At 39.4% G+C, this 19,978-nt stretch overlaps 1 protein-coding gene across 2 annotated transcripts; it reads left to right on the top strand.

The window, feature by feature from the left end:
• Positions 1–965: 965 nt before the first annotated feature.
• LOC121508017 (equilibrative nucleoside transporter 2-like) lies at positions 966–18,424 on the top strand. Of its 2 annotated transcripts, none has more exons than XM_041784480.1 (13): positions 966–1,099; positions 4,685–4,741; positions 4,824–4,905; positions 5,161–5,309; positions 10,090–10,229; positions 11,128–11,262; positions 13,920–14,017; positions 14,488–14,563; positions 16,315–16,421; positions 16,643–16,751; positions 16,953–17,038; positions 17,114–17,310; positions 17,887–18,424. In XM_041784480.1, exons 2-13 carry the CDS (start codon positions 4,704–4,706, stop codon positions 17,996–17,998), a joined length of 1,329 nt encoding a protein of 442 aa, XP_041640414.1. In that variant the 5' UTR covers positions 966–1,099; positions 4,685–4,703; the 3' UTR covers positions 17,999–18,424. The 2 variants fall into 2 exon arrangements, with proteins under 2 accessions (XP_041640414.1, XP_041640415.1); XM_041784481.1 differs by having other exon boundaries at positions 1,071–1,099; positions 4,663–4,741.
• Positions 18,425–19,978: the final 1,554 nt, after the last annotated feature.

The raw sequence follows: 19,978 nt of genomic DNA, 5'->3' as shown, positions 1-19,978 counted from the left end.
CATGGCAACTGTGTGCCTCACACAACATAATGGAGCGCAGTCCATAACGCAAAACATTACTTCTGTTTATTTAGTTAGAGTGTGGCGTGCACGAGCAGCAAGGCTACTTCTCTTTGCCACCTTTTCCCTAGTTTTTCCACTTTTATCCCATTTTTGTCCTTCATACCATTTGTTTTTCCACTTTTTGCCCATTTAAACTACCTTTTGCCATTAAATACCCGTTTTCCCCTATTTTTTGCCCATTTTTACAACTCTTATCCCATTTTTGCCCTTTTCTTTAACATTTTTTTGCCACCTTTTGTCCAAATAAGCTACTTTTTGCCATTAAATACCACTTGTTTCCTTTTCCCCAAATTTTTATCTCTTCTTTTTTGCTTTTACCCCATTGTAGTCACTTTTCACTTTTTTTTTTTTTTGCCGCATTTTTGCCGCCTTTGGACCTTTTTGGGCTACCTGTAGCTCATTTTTGTCACTTCTTGCCCATTTTTGCTACTTTGTCACCATTTCTCCACTTATTCTCCCCATTTTTGCTGCATTTTGACCATTTCTGCCACCTTTAGCTTATTTTTATTGCTACTTAAAGCCATTTTTCTAACCCTAACACTGCTTTAGAGAAGCAGGCATGATGTGGCATGTTTGGATGATGAAGAGTTGGGTACTAGGTTTTATATATCATACTCCAGATTCAGGGAGGGTCCCATAGTTCTGTGGTTTTGTTACATAATAAACTGTAGCCTACAGCTGGGTGTTGAGGTGTAATTTACATTTCGAACAGTATGTCCTGTAATTATGAGGCTTTGTTAAATTAAAAAAGCTTCTTCAAAATAGTTTGTTCTCTCCTTATGAGGACTTCTAACTAAAGGAAGGAGGCCATCCCAGCGGGCTTTGCCTGGAGCCCTATCAGTAACACTACCTTGGTAATAAAGCCTAATACTATGACTTTAACGCTCACTTTCAGAGCACGTGTTGGCAGCTTTCCAAAGACCATATTATGGTAGGCTACTTCCGTTAATTTCCGTCACTGGTGCCCGCGCGCGCCTGCCTTCTCATTCATTCATTCAAGTCCAGACTGAAGCAGACCACCTGCTCCGACTCCCAGGTGAGCTCCTCTGTCTTATTTTTACGAAATTAACGTTAAACTGGCTGATTTGATGAGGGTTTATCACATTCAGTCTAATTACACGTGTTAGTTCCAGGCAGTCTGACAGGAAGGCGCTTAAACTTAAAAAAGGCGCGTTAACTCGATATTTAATGTTAATTCACTGTTTAATCACCAGTAGGCTACTAATATAATGTTATCAACACTATTATTTACATTTACATCCTGCTTTAGTGACCACATGTTGTCATGAAGCGAGCTTTTATTCATTTATGGTACTTTCTGTTTGTAGACTGAGATTCTGAGTTCTAGCCGGAGGATTTATTGGCTTATATTACTTTAAATTAACGTGTTAAAGTGTGTTAAATAAGTCACATGCTGCTGTAGCCAGCTAGTATCAACGCTAACTCCGCTGTAGTATTCCAAACACGTGAAATGTTCAATAAAGTTTTCTAAAAAAAAAAAAAAAAAAAAGACTTTAGTTGCCGGATCGTTCGTGTAAGGCTAAAGCAGATCAGGTTGGAAGGAAATGGCTTATTTCACCCTGTTATGTAAAGCAAATTATTCTGTTTTTTTATCACCATCAAACTCCAGTAAAAGCCGTTAAGCTTCTTATTTAAAGACACGTTGATGCTTTTAATGATTGTGAAAGCTTACAGGAATTTAAAGCTGCATGTCTTATTAAATGTAAATCTAAGAATTGAATATAAAGTAGCAGAGATTAAATAGAGTCAATGTAAGCGCCAGTATGTTATAAAACAGTCATCCAGCAGAGGTTTTGACTCCATTAAATTATCATGATAAAATGTGTTATTTTTATTATTTAAGGAAAGTTATATTCCATAGAAGTACATGAGCAGATGAAGGCTTTTTATTGTGAGCTAGCTAATTACAGTATAACAGGAGGAATATTTATGTTTGTAAGTGGCTCAGAAAGTAGGGCAGATTTTCAAAACAACCCCAAAATAGTTTTACCCGCCGACTTGAGTCAAAAGTTGGCGGAAAAACACCCGCCAGATATGGCAACCCGCGCTGATTTGCCGCTCGATGACGCAGTCGGTGAGTCATTACGGCCGTTACTCTACTTTAATACTCTGCTGTTAAACACTGAAGCCTCAGGGTTAAACATGTTTAAGGATTTTAGCTTTGTTTTAATGTGAAAAAGATGAACAGTGAACTAATATTCAACGCCATTTCTGATTTATTTTCTTCTATGTCATGTTATGGTTCTAAATATTGTAAAAGAAATATTTTAAGTGATTTTACACGGCCAATGAATTAAAAAGTACATAAATTACTGTGTAAAGCTGAAAATATTAATAGTCACCTGGTCAGATAAGTGTCTAAGATTAGTCCCCTACTGAGGCTGTTTTTTTTGAAAATTTATTTCTTTTTCAACAACTTTATTTAAAAAATGAAACATGCAAACAGCGTAGGAACGATATAATAATGAATACAGTTTACAGTTGTGAACTCATAGCGAGAAAACCATTAAAGGCAAAAGAAAAAATATACAGTCAGTGCTTAACAAATGTATTAGACCATCCGTCATAAAAACGAGAAAATATAAATATTTTAGAAATCTTTCAAAAACTTGTTTAAAACTAAAATTGTTATAGTTATTTATTCAGCAAATAATAAACTGAAACAACTAAATAGTCCTTTTTCACACATAATAACCATAAAACTTCATATTTTGTACGGCCTCCTCTGGCCTTGATAACAGCTTCATTCCTGCTGCCGTTGTTTTTCTGGACTTTTCCACAGTCTCTGTTGTTTTTGAGTTCCAGATAGTTTCTAGCTGTTCCCACAGACTTGCTTTAGATCAAACTTTTGAGCCATTAATCTTTGAATCTACTAAATCCCAAATTTGTTCACTAGGATTCAAATCTGGACTTTGACTTGGCCAGTCCACCAGTTCCAGTACTCCAGAGTCCTTTTTCTTGCTCAGATAGTCTCTGCACAGCTTTGAAGTCTGCTTGGGGTCATTGTCTTGTTGGTATGTGAACCCACGACCAATCAGATTCAGTCCAGAAGGGATTCCATGATGCACTAAGATGTTGTGGTAGACGTTCTTGTTCATGATACCGTCCATTTTCACTCATTTGCCCACGCTGTATCCACAAATGGAGCCCCATACCATAATGGACTCTCCACTGGACATAAACACGACCATGCTGACCCAAGAGTTCAAACTTGGACTGGTCCGTCCAGAGTACCTTCTTCCAGTCATCAACAGTCCAGTGTTTGTGCTCCCTGGTAAATCTGAGGCCTTTCTGGATGTTTGCAGGCCTCAATAATGGCTTCTTAGCAGCTGTTCTTCCCTTTAAGCCTTGTTCCCTCAGTCGTCTGCTTATGGTCATTCTGGAGACTTTCTCAGACTCTGATCTAGAAGCATTCATCTCTGCCTGAAGATCAGCAGTGCTCTTCCTTCTGTCTCTAGGACTTCAGATCTTGAGGTGTCTGACATCTGCTTCAGTTAACTTTGGTTTCCTGCCTCTTCATTGGTGCATTTTCTAAGAACCAGTCTGGGCAATTGACTCCAAAGCAGACTTGACCCCACTGAGAACACTTTATGTCTTTCCCTGTTTGTCTCAGAGACCATCCAGCATCATGAAGTGCTTTAATGCGGACTCTTTCATTTTCAGTCAGCTCTCCACGTTTTACCATTTTGAACAGGAATGAGGAATTTAAAACTGAATTCACCTTTTTATACCCAAATTTGAGCCGGCTCACTGGGCTTCTCTGAGAAGTCGGAAATGAATCAAGCATAACATTCAACCACTAAAACTCATTTTTCTGTTCAGGAATGCAAGTAAATAACTTTAATTTGACATATTCATCAAGAAATAACAACGTGCTTTACTATTTATTCAGTTTTTTTTGTAAATCTGTAAACTTGAAAATTCATGGATAACAATAATAATTCTATTTTAGCATTAAAATATCATTTGGGTTAAAGAGCTTCTACATATTGGTGTATTAACCATTGCAGAAACATCAAAAATGATTTTGGTAATTACCAATGCTGTTAATTTAGGGCAGCTGTGGCATAAACCTGACTTTGGGTGGTGGTCTGATAAATTTGTTAAGCACTGTACATGTTCAGGGTCAAGGTTGAGTGTTGAGCACCTTTACCTGATGGTGCAGTTGTATATTTTGCTCATGTTGAAAGCCAATATATGATTTTTACAGCTAGTATGACAATTGATGTTTCTGCTGTACATATCTGCAGAAATGTTCATATCTACCGACGCTGATGTTTAACTTTGGAAGCTAATATCTGCTGATGATATCGTGCATCCCTGTGGTGGTTTCTCTTGGTTGATGGAGTTTTTGTCAGTGTTGGAGGCGTGAAGTTAGCCAAACATGTGACAACAGCAGTGCAGGAATTTGCCTGCAAGTTTGACAATCAAAAAGTAGAATTTCTAGGAATAAGCCTGAGACTGTTGTGTCAAAACATATGTAATGTTTAAGAAAAAACTAGAATAACAGTGTAACACTCTGGTCCCTCACTCTCTGTGCTGTTCATTATACTGTAAAAACATCTCGTGTTTATTCAGACTTCTCCTCACTCGTGCACAGAAACGTGACAGAAACGAGGATGTCCGTGGAGAAGAGGCAAAGTCCACCTACTGAGGGGTGAGATCGATATTTCTGTTTTTACCATTTTAATAAAAGTCTTGATTTTTCAGCTGAGATCATGAAAAGTTTGTCTCTGCAGCGGTCACGCTGTCGGCCTCATCATCTTCATCCTCGGTGTAGGGACTCTGCTGCCCTGGAACTTCTTCATGACGGCGACTCAGGTTTAAATCTACACATTCCTCCTTCTAAAGACCATCGATGCTGTAAGACAGGATTACTGCCCAGCCTTAGCAAGCCTACCAACTTAAGTGTTGGCATTGTTTGATTTTTACTGGAATATGATTAAAAGTTAGGATTCGTGCATCATTGCAGTGATAACCAAACAGGGCTGGTGTGCACTTTGGTCTGATTAGAGTTTATTTTGTCTTATATCATATGAAGATGCTGAATTTTCCCTTCTATTTTCTTCTTTACAGTATTTCAATGGACGTCTCCAAGCACCAAACGGCACGTCTAACGCCACATCAGAAGGGACCAAAGACTACAACTATGACAGCTGGATGGCCTTACTTTCCCAGCTGCCTTTGCTGCTCTTCACCCTGCTCAACTCTTTCCTCTATCAGAGGTCAGTCAGTGGCATTTCCTATGTGTCCCAATTCCTTTTAACTTACACTAAATGGACAAAAGTATTTGGCCACGCCTGTTACTTATTGATTTCAGGTGTTTCAGACTCACGGGTGTATAAAATCCTCACTTAGTTTGGTGGAGGAGGGATAATGGTATGGGGCTGTTTTTCAGGCCCCCTATCTCCAGCGAAGGCCAATCTTAATGCTTCAGCAGACCAAGACATTCTTGACAATGCTATGCTTCCAGCTGTGTGGCAACAGTTTGGGGAAGGTCCTTTTCTATTCCAGCATGACTGTGGCCCAGAGACCGAAGAAGGACTAGAAAGACATGGTTTGATGAGTTCACACAGAGCCCTGACCTCAACCACTCTGAGCACCTTTGGGATGAAGGGGAACGAGGACAGGAGATCGTGAGCCAGGCCTTCTGGTCCACCATCAGAGCCCGACCTCATAAATGCTCTGCAGAATGGATGGGCACGAATTCCCACAGAAACACTCCAGAATCTTGTGGAAAGCCTTCCAAGCAGAGTGAAGGCTGTTAGAGCTCCAGAAGGGGGCGCCGACTCCATCCATCCATTTTCTATACCGCTTATCCCGTTCGTGGGGGCTGGAGCCTATTCCAGCTGTCATTAGGCGAGAGGCGGGGGACTTTTCTTTTCAGTCAGTCCCAGGGCTGACATATACAGGTCGTTTCTGCCAAGCGGTCCGGCTCAGTTCAGTGCAGAACAGCACGCATTTTTTGTGTTTCCATAGAGCACTGATCAACTGGCGACCCGGGGGCCACATCAGGCCCCTCCAAAGCTTCCTGTCCAGGAAGATCATTAAATTCAGAAAAGAAGATTATAAGAGTATGCTTTTGTTTTAAATGTCTGCAGCTATTAAATCCATCCTACAAACAATTAACATTGAAACAGTTTAAAAATGACTAACCATTTGATCTGTTTTTACCGAAATTTACTGTCAAAATTAGTCCATATTTAAAAAATGGTTAAGGTTGGCAGAAGTGTTGCAAAAATTGGCAGAAAAAAGTTGTGAAAAAAGGTTAAAATGTGTCAAAAAGGGTAAAGGGGTTAAAAAGTGGCAAAAATTGAAGTAAAGTGGTAAAAATTGATAATAAAGTGGCATAAAGGGCATAAAAATTTTCAGAAAAAGTGGTTTAAAGGGGGTTAAAATCATGCAAAAATTGGGTTAACGAGGCAAAAAGGGGCAAAGAGTATCAACAATGGGTTAAAAGTGGGAAAAATGCTTTTAAAGATGCAAAAATTGTTGAAAAAAAATGTAATAAAAGGGGTTAAAAAGTGGCAAAGATTGGATAAAAGAGTCCCAAAGAGGATAAAACATGCAGGAAAAGTGGTTTAAAAGGGGTTTAAATCATGCAAAAATTGGGTTAAAGAGGCAAAAAGGGGTTAAAAGTGTCAAAATAGGTTAATATTGGTGCTAAATGACAATTAGGGAGGGCCCATTCTCTTCGATGTTCATGGGTCTGTCCAATCCTGTTGTCAGGCCTGTCTCCTTGTGGCCTGCTGCGTTATAGATAATAGGGATAGATCTCACTGGTAATGACTAAAAATTTCCTGTAGTTTAAAGGAAAATACAAATACTACTGCAATAATATTTAAGTCAAACCAAAATATTTATTTAATTTTTGTGTATTTGAAAGTCTGGCCACCAGAGTTTCTGTTGAGACTAAATCTGGCCCTTGTGCAGATGTATTTGATGAGCCCTGCCATAGAGCAAAAGTTGGAAAAGGTCCCAAAAAAGTCCGTAGGGGTACCAATCTAACCTATCCATCCCAAAAAGGTGGAGCTACACACACACACACAACAATAGGAGGTTGCATTTATGTCACGCCAACACGCGACAAAGCTGCTTGACTCCGGGCTGCAAAACACAGAAGTCTCAGTGAGGAGTGGACAAAAACGGGAGAAAAGCGGACTAATACCTCTTTAAATCTGAAATATTTGGACTCATCCAAACTGTTTCCTAGTCTATGGATATTGGTATCTGGCCACAAATCAAGTTTCCTGATGTTTGTCTGGACCTGATTTGAAGAACACAAAGCAGAGCCTGAAGGCTCACATCAGCCTGATCTATCCGTGATGGATGTGAAACTAAATTAATGCTGAAGTTTTGTGAATATGAAGCCTTAGAACAGTTGATTCTCTGAATTGTAGATAGTTATACATCTACTTTTTACTTTAGGTAACCTGTGAAAACATTGCTCTGTGGTTGTTGAACATGTGTACAGTCATGGACGAAAATGTTGGCACACCTGGAATTTTCCCAGAAAATACACAATTTCTCCAAGAAATTGTTGCAATCAACAAATGTTTTGGTATACATGTGCTTATTGCCTTAATGTGCATTGGAACAACACAAAAAATCCGAAGAAAAAAGACAAAATTGACACAATTTTACACAAAACTCAAAAAAAATGCGCCGGACACCCTCAACTTAAATATTTGGTTGCACACCCTTTGGAAATAATAACTGAAACCAATCACTTCCTGTAACCATCAACAAGCTTCTTACACCTCTCAGCTGGAATTTTGGACCACTCTTCTTTTGCAAACTGCTCCAGGTCTCTCAGATTTGAAGGGTTCCTTCTTGTAACAGCAGTTTTGAGATCTCTCCATAGATGTTCAATGGGATTTAGATCTGGACTCATTGCTGGCCACTTCAGAACTCTCCAGCTTTGTCTCCAACCATTTCTTAGTGCTTTTTGAAGTATGTTTGGGGTCATTGTCCTGCTGGAACACCCATGACCTCTGACCCAGACCCAGCCTTCTGACACTAGGCCCTACATTGCGGCCCAGAATTTTTTGATAGTCTCCAGATTTCATGATTCCTTGCACACAGTCAAGGCACCCAGTGCCAGAGGCAGCAAAACAACCCCAAAACATCCTTGACCCTCCACCATGTTTGAATGTAGGCACTGTGTTCTTTTCTCTGTAGGCCTCATTCTGTTTTCTGTAAACAGTAGAATGACGGGATTTTCCAAAAAGCTCTACCGTAGTCTCATCTGTCCACAAAATGTTCTCCCAGAAGGACTGAGGCTTACTCAGGTACATTTTTGCAAACTCCAGTCTGGCTTTTTTGTGTCTCTTTGTCAGCAGTGGGGTTCTCCTCGGTCTCCTGCCATAGCACTTCATCTCATTCAGATGACCACGTATGGTCCCAGCTGACACTTTTGCACCCTGAGTCTGCAGGACAGCCTGAATTTGTGTGGAAGTTGACTGAGGATGTTTATCCACCATTCTAACTATCCTGCGTTGCATTCTTTTGTCAATTTTCCTCTTCCGTCCACGTCCAGGGAGATTAGCCACAGTTCATGGGTTATAAACTTCTTGATTATATTACACATAGTGGACGAAGGAATATCAAGATATCTGGAGATGGTCTTTAACCTTGATATTCTTCATATTTTTCCACAATTTTGCTTCGTAAGTCCTCAGACAGTTCTTGGCTCCTCTTTCTCTTCTCCATGCTTGGTGTGACACACACAGGCACACAACACAAAGGTTGAGTCAACATTTAGGCATTCTAACTGGCTTCAGGTGTGATTTCTAGATTGCCAGCACCTGTTACTGCCACAGGTGAGCTTAAATGAGCATCACATGATGGAAATAAAATGATTTACCCACAGTTTAAAAAGGGGGACAACAATTTTCTCCGGCCCATTTGTTGAGTTTTGTGTAAAATTATGTCAATTTTGGCTTTTTTCTTCAAATTTTTTCTATTGCTCTAATCCACATAAAGGCAATAAACATGTGTATACCAAAAACATTTGTAACTGGAACAATTTCTGGGAGAAATGGTGTATTTTCTGGAAAAATTCCAGGGGTGCCAACATTTTCGTCCATGACTGTATAGCACTTCAGGCGGCAGCCTTTTTTAAAACCAGGTCAGCGCACCCTGGATTTCTGACTTAATCTGGTTTGATTTTAACACCAGCTGAACTTTTACTTTAATTTTAATGTGGTGAATTCTCAGAGTACAGCTCTAAACTTTCATATTTTGTCATATAAACTGTTATAGACTAGACATATTCACATATTAACATACGTTACGACTCTAAACGTTTCTGTGCACGTATTCTATCAGCTGAGGATCTTTACTGACAGCAGTTAACATCATTAAGATGCAGTTATTCTTTAAAATATCAATCTCAGCTGAAATAAAGCTGTTCACTGCTTATTCCCTTCTGTCACTCATCCTTTCTATAACTCTGCGGCTGGACCAGCAGACTGTGATGTCACATTTATAGCCTTTACAGCCCGCCCACAAAGTGAGGGCACAGGTGTCTGTGGAAACAAACTATTTTGAGTTGTAGCGTACCAAACCATACTAAATCAAACCAGACCAACTGATGAAAACACAGCTATAGAGACAGACAACCAGGAACCCTCACATTCAACGGCCAATTTTAGAGTCACCAATTACCCTAAAAAGCATGTCTTTGGTGGTGGGAGGAAGCTGGAGTACCCGGAGAGAACCCACGTAGGCATGGGGAGAACATGCAAACTCCGCACAGAAAGGCCCTGACCGAGAAGTGAACCAGGGATCTTCTTACCATGAGGCAACAGCGCTAACCCCTGCACCGCCATGCAGCCCTGGGGGGCAGCTCCATATTTGAATAAGTCATTACAGTCCCTGTTTGTGGAATAGTCAGGTGGCCAAATACTTTTGTCCATATAGTGTAGCTGTAGTGTCTGCAGACTTGTCCGGTCCTGATTTTAATAAATAACATTGTTTCATGAGGATGTTTTCTCTCTTTAGGGTAAAGGAGCATTTCCGTGTGGCCTTCAGCCTCGTCGTCATCTTCCTCCTCTTCTCCTTCACCGCTGCTCTCGTCCAGATCCCCATGGAGCCGGATGCCTTCTTCTCCGTCACAATGGCCACCATCTGGTTCATTAACAGTGAGTCTGAACACTTTCTATCGTCATCTCAGACACCCTTCACCACTCTGAGTATCATTCACAACATTTAAATCTAAGACGAGTTTTCCCAGAGGAAATTTTATCAGAGGAAATTAAAGTGACACTAAAACAAAGCCCTGCATCTGATGTGGAAACTGCAGAAAAAAATCAGATAAAAGGAGCGTAAATCATGACTCTGCAGGTTTTGCATTTGTTCTAATGATGCAGCGTTTTTTTTAATGCGTCTCCATAGCTCATAGAGATGCACAGAAATATGAAACGATGGAGGAAATGCAGGCTAGAGAAGATTTAAAGCATAAGAAGCTCATCACTGATAAATATTTATGGCCTTAAAATTCTAAAAATAGAAACGCTTTGCTTGTGTCAGTAAAAAGTGCCGCTTTTACCTCACATGGAGGGATTTTTCTGACAAGGAGAGTAAAATAAGAAAAATGAGCTGCAAATTCCATGTAAATCACCACTCTGGGTATTTGTTTGTATGATATTTTTTCTTAATATTTATATTTATTTCCATGCATGTTTAAAAGGCAGTGTACATTAAAATGCTGCTTCAGCCCTTAAGTCTAGAAACCACAATAATACAGAAATAAATCCTACTAAAAAAGGCACAGCTAGAACAGTTTGATGGCTTATGTTATGTGTAGTTATGCATAAACTCTACTTTTTTCATATCCTGTTATAAATTGAATAAAGGAGAGTATTTAATTTATGATACTAACAGAAAAATCAAGTTTATAGCTAGAATCAGCAAAATAAAAGGTATGACAAGCATGCAGTGGACTGTGTGATGTTTGTAAAGTGTGCAGCATCAGTCATAAATGTCATTATTTCTCATTTTTGGTGTTTTATAATGGTACATTAATACGTTGTGTTGCAGTGTGCAGTGCTGTGCTGCAGGGCAGTCTGTTCGGCGTGGTCGGTCTGTTTCCTCCTCGCTACAGCACTCTGTTCATGAGCGGTCAGGGTCTGGCCGGGATCTTCGCTGCAATCGCCATGCTCCTCTCCATCTTAAGTAAGTTCCAGCCAAGCTAAAAAAACTGTGGAATTGTTGCACCGAAATGTCTGCAGTATTAGAAATATGAGGATTTTTATGCTACATTTATTAATAAGCTGAGCTCTTACCTTACCTAAATTATTTAAAGTGGGGGTATTATGCCTTTTTTCAAAGCTTTACACCATCTCTCTGATACCCACGTAGTAGCTTTACATGCTTTACAGCTCAAAAAACTCCTCATGTTTCTCACACTGGCGTCCTGAAAAACCCTTATTTTAACCTCCATCTGAAACGCTTCGTTTTCGGTGCTGTCTCTTTAACAACCCCCCCCCACGGACCTGCTTTCTGATTTGCCGATTTACCGGAGGCCGGCCGGCAGCAGGACTCAATGTTTTGTGCCCCTTCCAACGTGGCTAATTTGCTATGCTAGTACTTGTAAACTTTGAATGAACCAGTCCGACTGAGTAAAATATGGCGAATTTTGATATACGTCCGTACGTGTTAGACCCGGAGTCTGATCCTGATAGTTTGGAGAGAGAGGGGGAAGAAAACCAGCAGCAGCGAAGGATAGAGCAGGACGTATCTGTTTGGTAAGTGTTTAATTACTGTATTACTAAATGGCTGAAAGGCCTTGTGGGGGCGGCCTGTTTCGCTTTGCCAGCAGCACAGACGAACCAGTCAGGAGATCCTACTGTGGTGACCTCATCAGTTCGCTTCATCGAAATCTCGTCTCAGGAAGATCTTGGAGAAATTTCCAACGAACCGTTTTCATCAGTTTAAACTCTAATTCCAAGATAACTGCCACATACCTTTATCTTGCGGTTTGAAAATTTGCATACGTGAAGTATGGACAACCAACATTGTGACTTTAATACCCCCTCTTTTACAGAGAAATCTTTAATTTCTATAATTTTGACAGGATGCATCTGTCATGATGGCCGCCCTGACGGAGCCGTCACGACGGACACGATTTGTTTAGTGTTGCTGTGAAACACTGGATGTTACCTGAGAAAGGCTGCTCCATAATGATGTGTCAGTACTCCTGGGATCTGTTGTTCTATTGCTGTATCTCTTCAGGCCACATTTATTCTCTGACTTGTCAGGATGAGATTTTTGGTCATGGATGTATCGGCTAAAAAGATAATATGGAGTTACTATTGTTGCAAAAGTATTTACAAATGCATAAAAAGACCTATGCACAGATCTGCAAATCCGTGTGCAAATGTGCAGTTATAATGTGGACCAATTTGTAATTGTGGGCTCAGTTCATTTTGATTCAGAAAACACACTCGTTTGCTTCAAGTTACACTGTGGGCACTGTTATTTTGCATGCATGGTGATTAACTGAACACAGTGTTTGTTATCCTGGATGCTTTCAGTGAATCAGCATTCGTGGATTTGTGCACGCGTTTGCAAATCTACCCACGCATTTGCAGATTTCTGCACAGATCTTTGTACGAATTTGAAAATCTTTGCACGTATTTGCAGGTCTGTAGCGCCACATTATGTAATAATGCAGCATTATGTAATCATGTAATAGATTTTCAATTCATTATGTAATAACACTGCATTTTGTAAGCCACTAATTAGTTAGGATTAGGGCAAGGTAGTAGGGTATACCCTGGAGCCCACCTTAAGTCTTAGGGTTAAGCTTAGGTGTTTAGTGTTTAGTCTAGAGCCCTGAAGGGGGGTTAGGTTTAGGCATAAGTCACTAAGCTGTTAGAGTTAGGGCAAGGTAGTTGGGTAGGGCATACCTTGGAGCCCACACTAAGTCCTATGGGTAGGGTTATTACATAATGCGGTGTTATTACATAATGTGGCACTACAAGGTCTGAACACATATTTGCAGATATGTTCTCGCATTTGTGAATTGGTGCACGCAATTGCAAATGTGCAAATTTGCAAATTTGTGCACAGATCTTTATATGAATTTGCATATAGTTTTGCAACAATAATAGCTCCATAAAAATACCAAGCCTTTTTTGGAACCTGACCTATTCCTGATGAAAACATGCCCTAACACACAGACTAGGAGGTCCGAGTAACCAACCTGAGACAGAAGAGCACAGCTCAGGAAAGCTAACCTGGAAGTGTAAAGACACACTGCAGTTGTTTGTAGCTGAGATGTTGTGATAACAAAAGCTGTGTATGATATAATCTCTCTCTGGGACCTGGGAGCAGAGAAAGACTCGATATATAATAATATAATAAGACTCAGCTAACCTGTCACACCAGATAGACAGTTTCATGTTCTCCTCACATCGATATATTTCACATTTATCCAGGAAAGCTCCCATTCAAAGTGTTTGGGAAGGGCAAGACTTTGCAAAAAAAAAGTCTCTGAAGGTGATTGGACGAATGTTCCTTCTGTTGCATCCATTATGGACCAATCAGAACGACAAAATGAAAATGTAGACGGCTCCAGTATTAGCCTGAGCTCTACAGACAGGCGATGTCAAGCATCAGGGATAAAGCACCATAAGCTCCTCTGTATGAAGTTTATTTTGTCATTCCTTGTGTAGGAAATAAAAGGTTAAATAATTCATAATTCTTCTGTTTTTACAGTGTAGTGTATACCACAGCAGGTTTCATCATTTCACCCTCAGGTTTCCTGAGTCCACCCTGTCACCCTGTGTGCACAGAAGAAGAGTTATTCTGTTTATTTTTCTCTGCAGGTAACGCAGATAAAAACTCTGCTGCGCTGGGATACTTCATCACTCCCTGTGTGGCCACTCTGATCACTCTGCTGTGTTACCTGCTGATGCCTCACCTGGTGAGGAAACACGACGACGAACACTCAGACACAGGGAAATGTCACAGACCAGAAACGACAGGATTTTAGTTAGACGAATTTTACATCTCAGGATATATATATATATTTACAAATCATATGTATATTTTTGATTTTTTTTCACAAACATTTAAAATCATGAATTATATGGATATATTGGAAAAATACCTAAAGCAATAAGTTGAAATTGAAAATTAAATAAGTAAGCAAAATAACTCAAAATTAAATACAATCAACAATATTTGAAAATTTTTAAACAATGAAATAAAAATACATTCATCAAGTTGATTTCATATTACTAGTCCTAAATCTGGTCATCTTCTCAATTACTTCAAAGTATTTCTGATTTGTACAGCAGAGGGCGCCATAATTTACAATCCTCTCAGCAGAGTCAGCATCACATGGAACAAACTAGCACAGCTGAGCATTAATGTTTTGCTTTTCTTTGGCAGGAGTTTGCTCGTTTCTACCTGAACAGAAATCAGTCTGATAAACCAGAGACAACGCAGAAACTCCTCAATAGTACAGGTACGTCATGTGTCAGTAAATCTGCCGTAATAAACAACTGTTACCTGAAGACTTGTTACAAAGGTTATGTCTGAACATGTTGGAGGTGGTCCATTTAGGGGGTGTTTAAATCACTGAGCACATTCTGTGAGTGTCATTCCAGATTTATGAACTATAAACAAAATTATGTCTTTTAGCTCATCAGTATGGTTAGAAAATAGCATGCTAACATTAGCATTACCAGGTATAAGTGGGTGTTGCCAACAGGCCCACAGAGTCAGCTGGGCTCCTGAAAACCCCATGAGTGGGCCCTCCCCAGCCGTGATTTATTGGCACATTAATGTATATGTGTTTGAAAAGTAGCATTGGCTCTAGTGTCCTGAAAAGTGTATCTATAATTGGGTCCTGATGTTGAATACACTCTTAAACCGTTTTCCTATCCATTTTGCCCCTTTTTACCCATCTCAACCCATTTTGACCTCTTTTAACCAGTGTTAGCCACTTTTTAACTGCTTTTCGCCATTTCCCCATCCATTTTTGCCCCTTTTTCCTTGTCTTAACCCATTTTGCCATTTTAATGATTACTTTTTGCCATTTTCCTATCCATTTTTCCCCTTTTTTTAGCCTTCCTTGGCCTATTTTGGCCTCTTTTAACCCATTAGCCACTTTTAAACTGCTTTTCACCATTTTCCTGACCATTTTGGCCCCTTTTTCTTTGTCTTAACCCATTTTGCCATTCTTTATGATTACTTTTTGCCATTTACCTATCCATTTTTGCCTCTTTTTTACCTTTCTTGGTCCATTTTGGCTTCTTTTAACCTTTTAGCCACTTTTTAACTGCTTTTCACCATTTTCCCTTTTTTTGCCCCTTTTTCCTTGTCTTAACCCATTATGCCATTCTTTGTGATTACTTTTTGCCATTTTCCTATCCATTTTGCCTCTTTTTAGCCTTTCTTGGCCCATTTTGGCTTCTTTTCACATTTTAGCCACTTTTTAACTGCTTTTCACCATTTTCCCATCCATTTTCCCCCTTTTTTGCCCATCCTAACCCATTTTTGCCACTTTCTAATCAATTTTCACAATTTTCTCATCTATTTTTGCCCATTTTAATCCATTATACAATTCTTTATGATTACTTTTCACCATTTTCCTGTCATTTTTGCCCATCTTAACCCATTTTTGCCACTTTTTCAACACTCTTCACCATTTTCCTCTCCATTTTTGCTCCACTTTTGCCTTTCTTGACCTATTTCTGCCAGGATTTAACTGCCTTTCCCTATTTTCATTCCCTTTTTTTGCCTTTTTAACCCATTTTTGCATCTTTTCACACATTTATGCTTTTTTTCCCCTCTACTTTATTTCCGGCCTCTTGGTGTTTGTGCACGTCATGTCTTATTTTCTGAATATTTTAGTCAGTTTGCCCATTTAAGTGTCAAAATTAGCAAAACAACGTCATTTAGGTTTAAGAGAAGCGGTTTACATTTTAATTAGGCTATATTTTACTACAGCAAAAATAAAGTAAATTTTTGTTTCTTTGATAAGAGTGGTCATTATTCAGATCAAATATAAAATAAGATTATCACAGCTTAACTTTATAATGGACCAGGATTTTGCTGACCTCCATTGTCCCCCTCATTTGGCTGGCTCTCAGAAATCTCCCCCCCTTATGTGTGGACTTGGTTACTATGAAGAAGTAATTTTAAGTGATAAAACCTGTTAACAGTTTGGGTAGTTTTGTTAACTTCCTCTCTGAAACATTTATTTTCTTAAAGAGAAGAAACCCTTAAACGACAACGCCAAAGACCTCGAGGCCAACGGGAAGATCGTTGAGGCTGAGGAGAGTCAGGAGCGCTCGTCAGTCTTTGCTGTCTTTAAAAAGGTACACTGCTTTTCTTATTTTGTTCTATATTATTATTAATAAACTGTTGTTAAACAGTCAGTTCATTCATTCATTTTTATGTCCAACTGGCTGACTCGAACCCCCAAAAACACATTTACCAATAAAAATCTATTTAAGAGTTTTACCTTGATAATTAGCATGGATTGAATGAGACATATTTTAAACTTTGTTTAAACTATTTTGTTTTTTTTATTCTTCAGATCTGGCTGATGGCATTGTGTGTGACGTGTGTTTTTGCTGTAACTCTGTCAGTGTTTCCGGTGATCACAGTCCGAGTTCAGACCGTTTACACAGACAACCAAGCCTGGAGTGAGACATCATTTTTATCTATCTGATGTTATGACTGATTATATGTCTTATATTTTATCGTGTGTGATGCTCAAAGATTTAGAAAAAACATGGACGCTCTGTTTCTGCTTAGATTCTTCGTCATTTAAACTAGTATTTCATAATAAATGTGCTAAATTTGAAGTCTTTACTCCACATAAAGTCTTTCTGTGTCTCTAACAGAAAAAATCTTCACTTGTGTTTGCTGCTTCATCGTCTTTAACGCCATGGACCTGCTCGGCCGCAGCGCCCCCTCCCTCGCCCAGTGGGTGAGTGTTAAAAATGCCTCTTTGTTGGGTAAATATTCTCTATTTTACTGACTGTGGACATGTTTTTCTGTGCAGCCTTCGAGGGACAGCTCTCTGTTTCCCGTCGCCGTCTTTTCTCGTGTGATTTTCATCCCTCTACTCATGCTCTGTAATGTCCACGACTCCAAACTCCCCATCTTCTTCAGGCACGACCTCGCCTTCGTCATCATCATGGCGCTGTTCTCCTTCTCCAACGGATACTTGGCGAGCCTCTGCATGGCCTACGCTCCACAGTGAGTCTTTTTAGATCAATCGACGTGCTGTATGTTTAAGATCTACAGTCTGACAGAGCCACGCTTCCATAAAGCTTCAGTAAAATTCAAACAACCTTTTTTTGTTTTTGTTTTTTTTTTGTTTGTCCCACTTGGGGAAATTTGGTTCAACATCTACCTAACATGGCACAGACAACACAGTTTAAGAGCTAGAAAAGAGAATGATAATAAAATATGTTGAACCAGGGTGCATATTGCTAAAAACCAGAGGGGGGAGTTTCCCAGAAAACAAAAAAAAAATGTGTTTTTCTGTGTTTAATTGGACTTTTAAAGGAAGTTTTTTTGATATTTTTCAAAATCTGGAGTTTTGGTCGTGTGTTTCAGTCAGACAGTGAATGCTGAAGAGTGATGCATTCACTGTTCGAGCAGAGGCAGGGACAAAACCAATCCTCCCAGGGATGAAATTTGTCACTAGAGGGGGGATATCAGAGGCAGAATGGAGAAATCTCCATGGCCCCACTGGCAGTTTGTACCTTGTGTTGAACCAACCTGAGGATTTCTTTAAAATGACTCTAACTTTGTGTTTTTGTCCGTCAGGTTGGTGCGGAGTAAAGACTGTGAGACGGCTGGCTCTCTGATGACTTTCTTCCTGGTTCTGGGTCTTGCTGTGGGAGCCTCATTCTCCTTCTTACTGGGAACACTGGTTTGATCAACTGGAATGGAGATGTTAAATGTTCTAAGGTTGTCATCTTGTCATTAACAAAGATAATACCACAGCAACAAAAATAGAAGCCCTAGAAAGACTGAGAAATTTCTGTTTTTTGACAGAGATGTTCAGACACCATTTTTTCTTCCCCTATACCAAATTGTTTGGTACAAGCTGATACCGAGTCCTGATCCGATACCAGAGTGAACTTTCTGGACTGACTGTGCAGACTAGCAAATTATTTTAGACCCACATTTGACTCAGAACATGACTCAACACATAGAGTCAAAATGTATAGCATCTTTGTGACACTAAAGTTGTTTTTCTGCTGATTATTGAGTTTTACTCCTAAATATTAAAATAATAATACAGGGGGCTGCATCACAGGCTCTCTCTATCTCTCCATTATGCTCTATTCAGGCAGCATCACGTGATTACAGAACAGCCTGTCATTGGCTGACAGACCCTCATAAAGGGTAAACAATATGGTGGTTAGCATTCAAGCTAGCGGTAATAAATGATTGTAGTTGGATTTAAATGGATAAAAAGACGTTCAGTGTCGGGTTTACTGGTGTGGATGTAGTCATTAAAGTCCCCAAAAGTCACACGAAAAGTCACACTTTTTATAAATGCATATGATGTATAAGATAAAATAATATATGTTTATGTATATGTATATGGAGAGTTGAATAACCTCCTTGATAAACTGATGGAGTGACATCAAAATGACGGAGCTCTCCCATTGGCTACTAGCTACAAAGGTTTTCACAGGTAAACATTTAAAGGGACGGTACACTGAATTCAAGCTAAGGACCGTCCTACTTTGTTTCATATCTTTTTTTGTTGTAAGTTATGTTTTTATAAACAAAGTTTAAATTGGCTGTTTTTTTTAACTTTTTTTTTAAAAGGGATTATTTCTGGGCTTTTTTATGAAGATAATGTTTTCAAATTAATGTATTTTATGTTTCACCACTTTGTGTGTTTGCTTATTTATGAAGTTTTTATACGATTAATGTTCAGCGTTTGACACAGTGTGCTGTCTGCTGAAGATTTTGTTTGCATTAATTAAATGAAGTGTTTTATTTGTACTTTTTTGCCTCTGGTGTCTTCATTTTGACCCAGGATCATGGATCAGGGGTCAGGGGTTAGTGGTTTCAGTCCTCCTCAGACAGGGCTTTCTATGTTCTACCTGTGCATGCTACCTCCACAGTCCAAAGACATGCTCGTTAGGTTAACTGATGACTCTAAATTGCCCGTAGATGTGAGTGTGAGCAAGCTTGTTTCTGAACGTCCCTTTCATGGCCTAGCAACCGGTCCAAGGTGTACCCCACCTCTATCCCAGTGACAGCTGGGACTCTGACCCTGAACAGATAAGCAGTATACAACCTCCAATTCCAAAAAGTTGGTACATTGTATACTACCACATGATTTGATCATACATGATAACATCTTCTGTAGTCATGATATGATAGGAAATCTAGTAAAACAGTAAAATATATTAACAATAGATGTCAGGGACCAAGCAGTAAGGCATGAGACACAGGAGTGATTTTAAAAAAAATGTGGGCTTTTATTTTATCCAAACAAAGGAAAACCAAATTTACAAACCAACTCAGAAGAACAAGGCCTATAAAAGAGATCAACTTAATATAACTTTAAGTAAAGAAGACAAAATGAAGGTGTGAACAGAAATAAACAGACCTAACACAATGAGACAAAGGGAGTGAATTTATAGGTTTGGCCGAACCAAATGAAACACAAGAGGAGCAGACAAAATGGACACTAAATTAAACTAAATACAAAGCAAAACTAACTAAACCCAAACCCCCCCATGACATCATGGCTCTTGGTCTGCTCCAATGAGGTGGCTTCAGCATAAAAGTCCTCTCTGCGATAGGCCACACCTTTTGTCTGAAACAGGAAGTTCCTCCCCCACCATCCAGGTAACTCAGAAGAAAGAAACATGTAACCTTAACATTGCCC

This window comes from Cheilinus undulatus, linkage group 4, assembly GCF_018320785.1.
Source record: "Cheilinus undulatus linkage group 4, ASM1832078v1, whole genome shotgun sequence".
Classification (NCBI taxonomy): domain Eukaryota; kingdom Metazoa; phylum Chordata; class Actinopteri; order Labriformes; family Labridae; genus Cheilinus; species Cheilinus undulatus.
The sequence above is the reverse complement of the archived record's forward strand: the minus strand, read 5'-3'. Positions and strand labels throughout refer to the sequence as shown.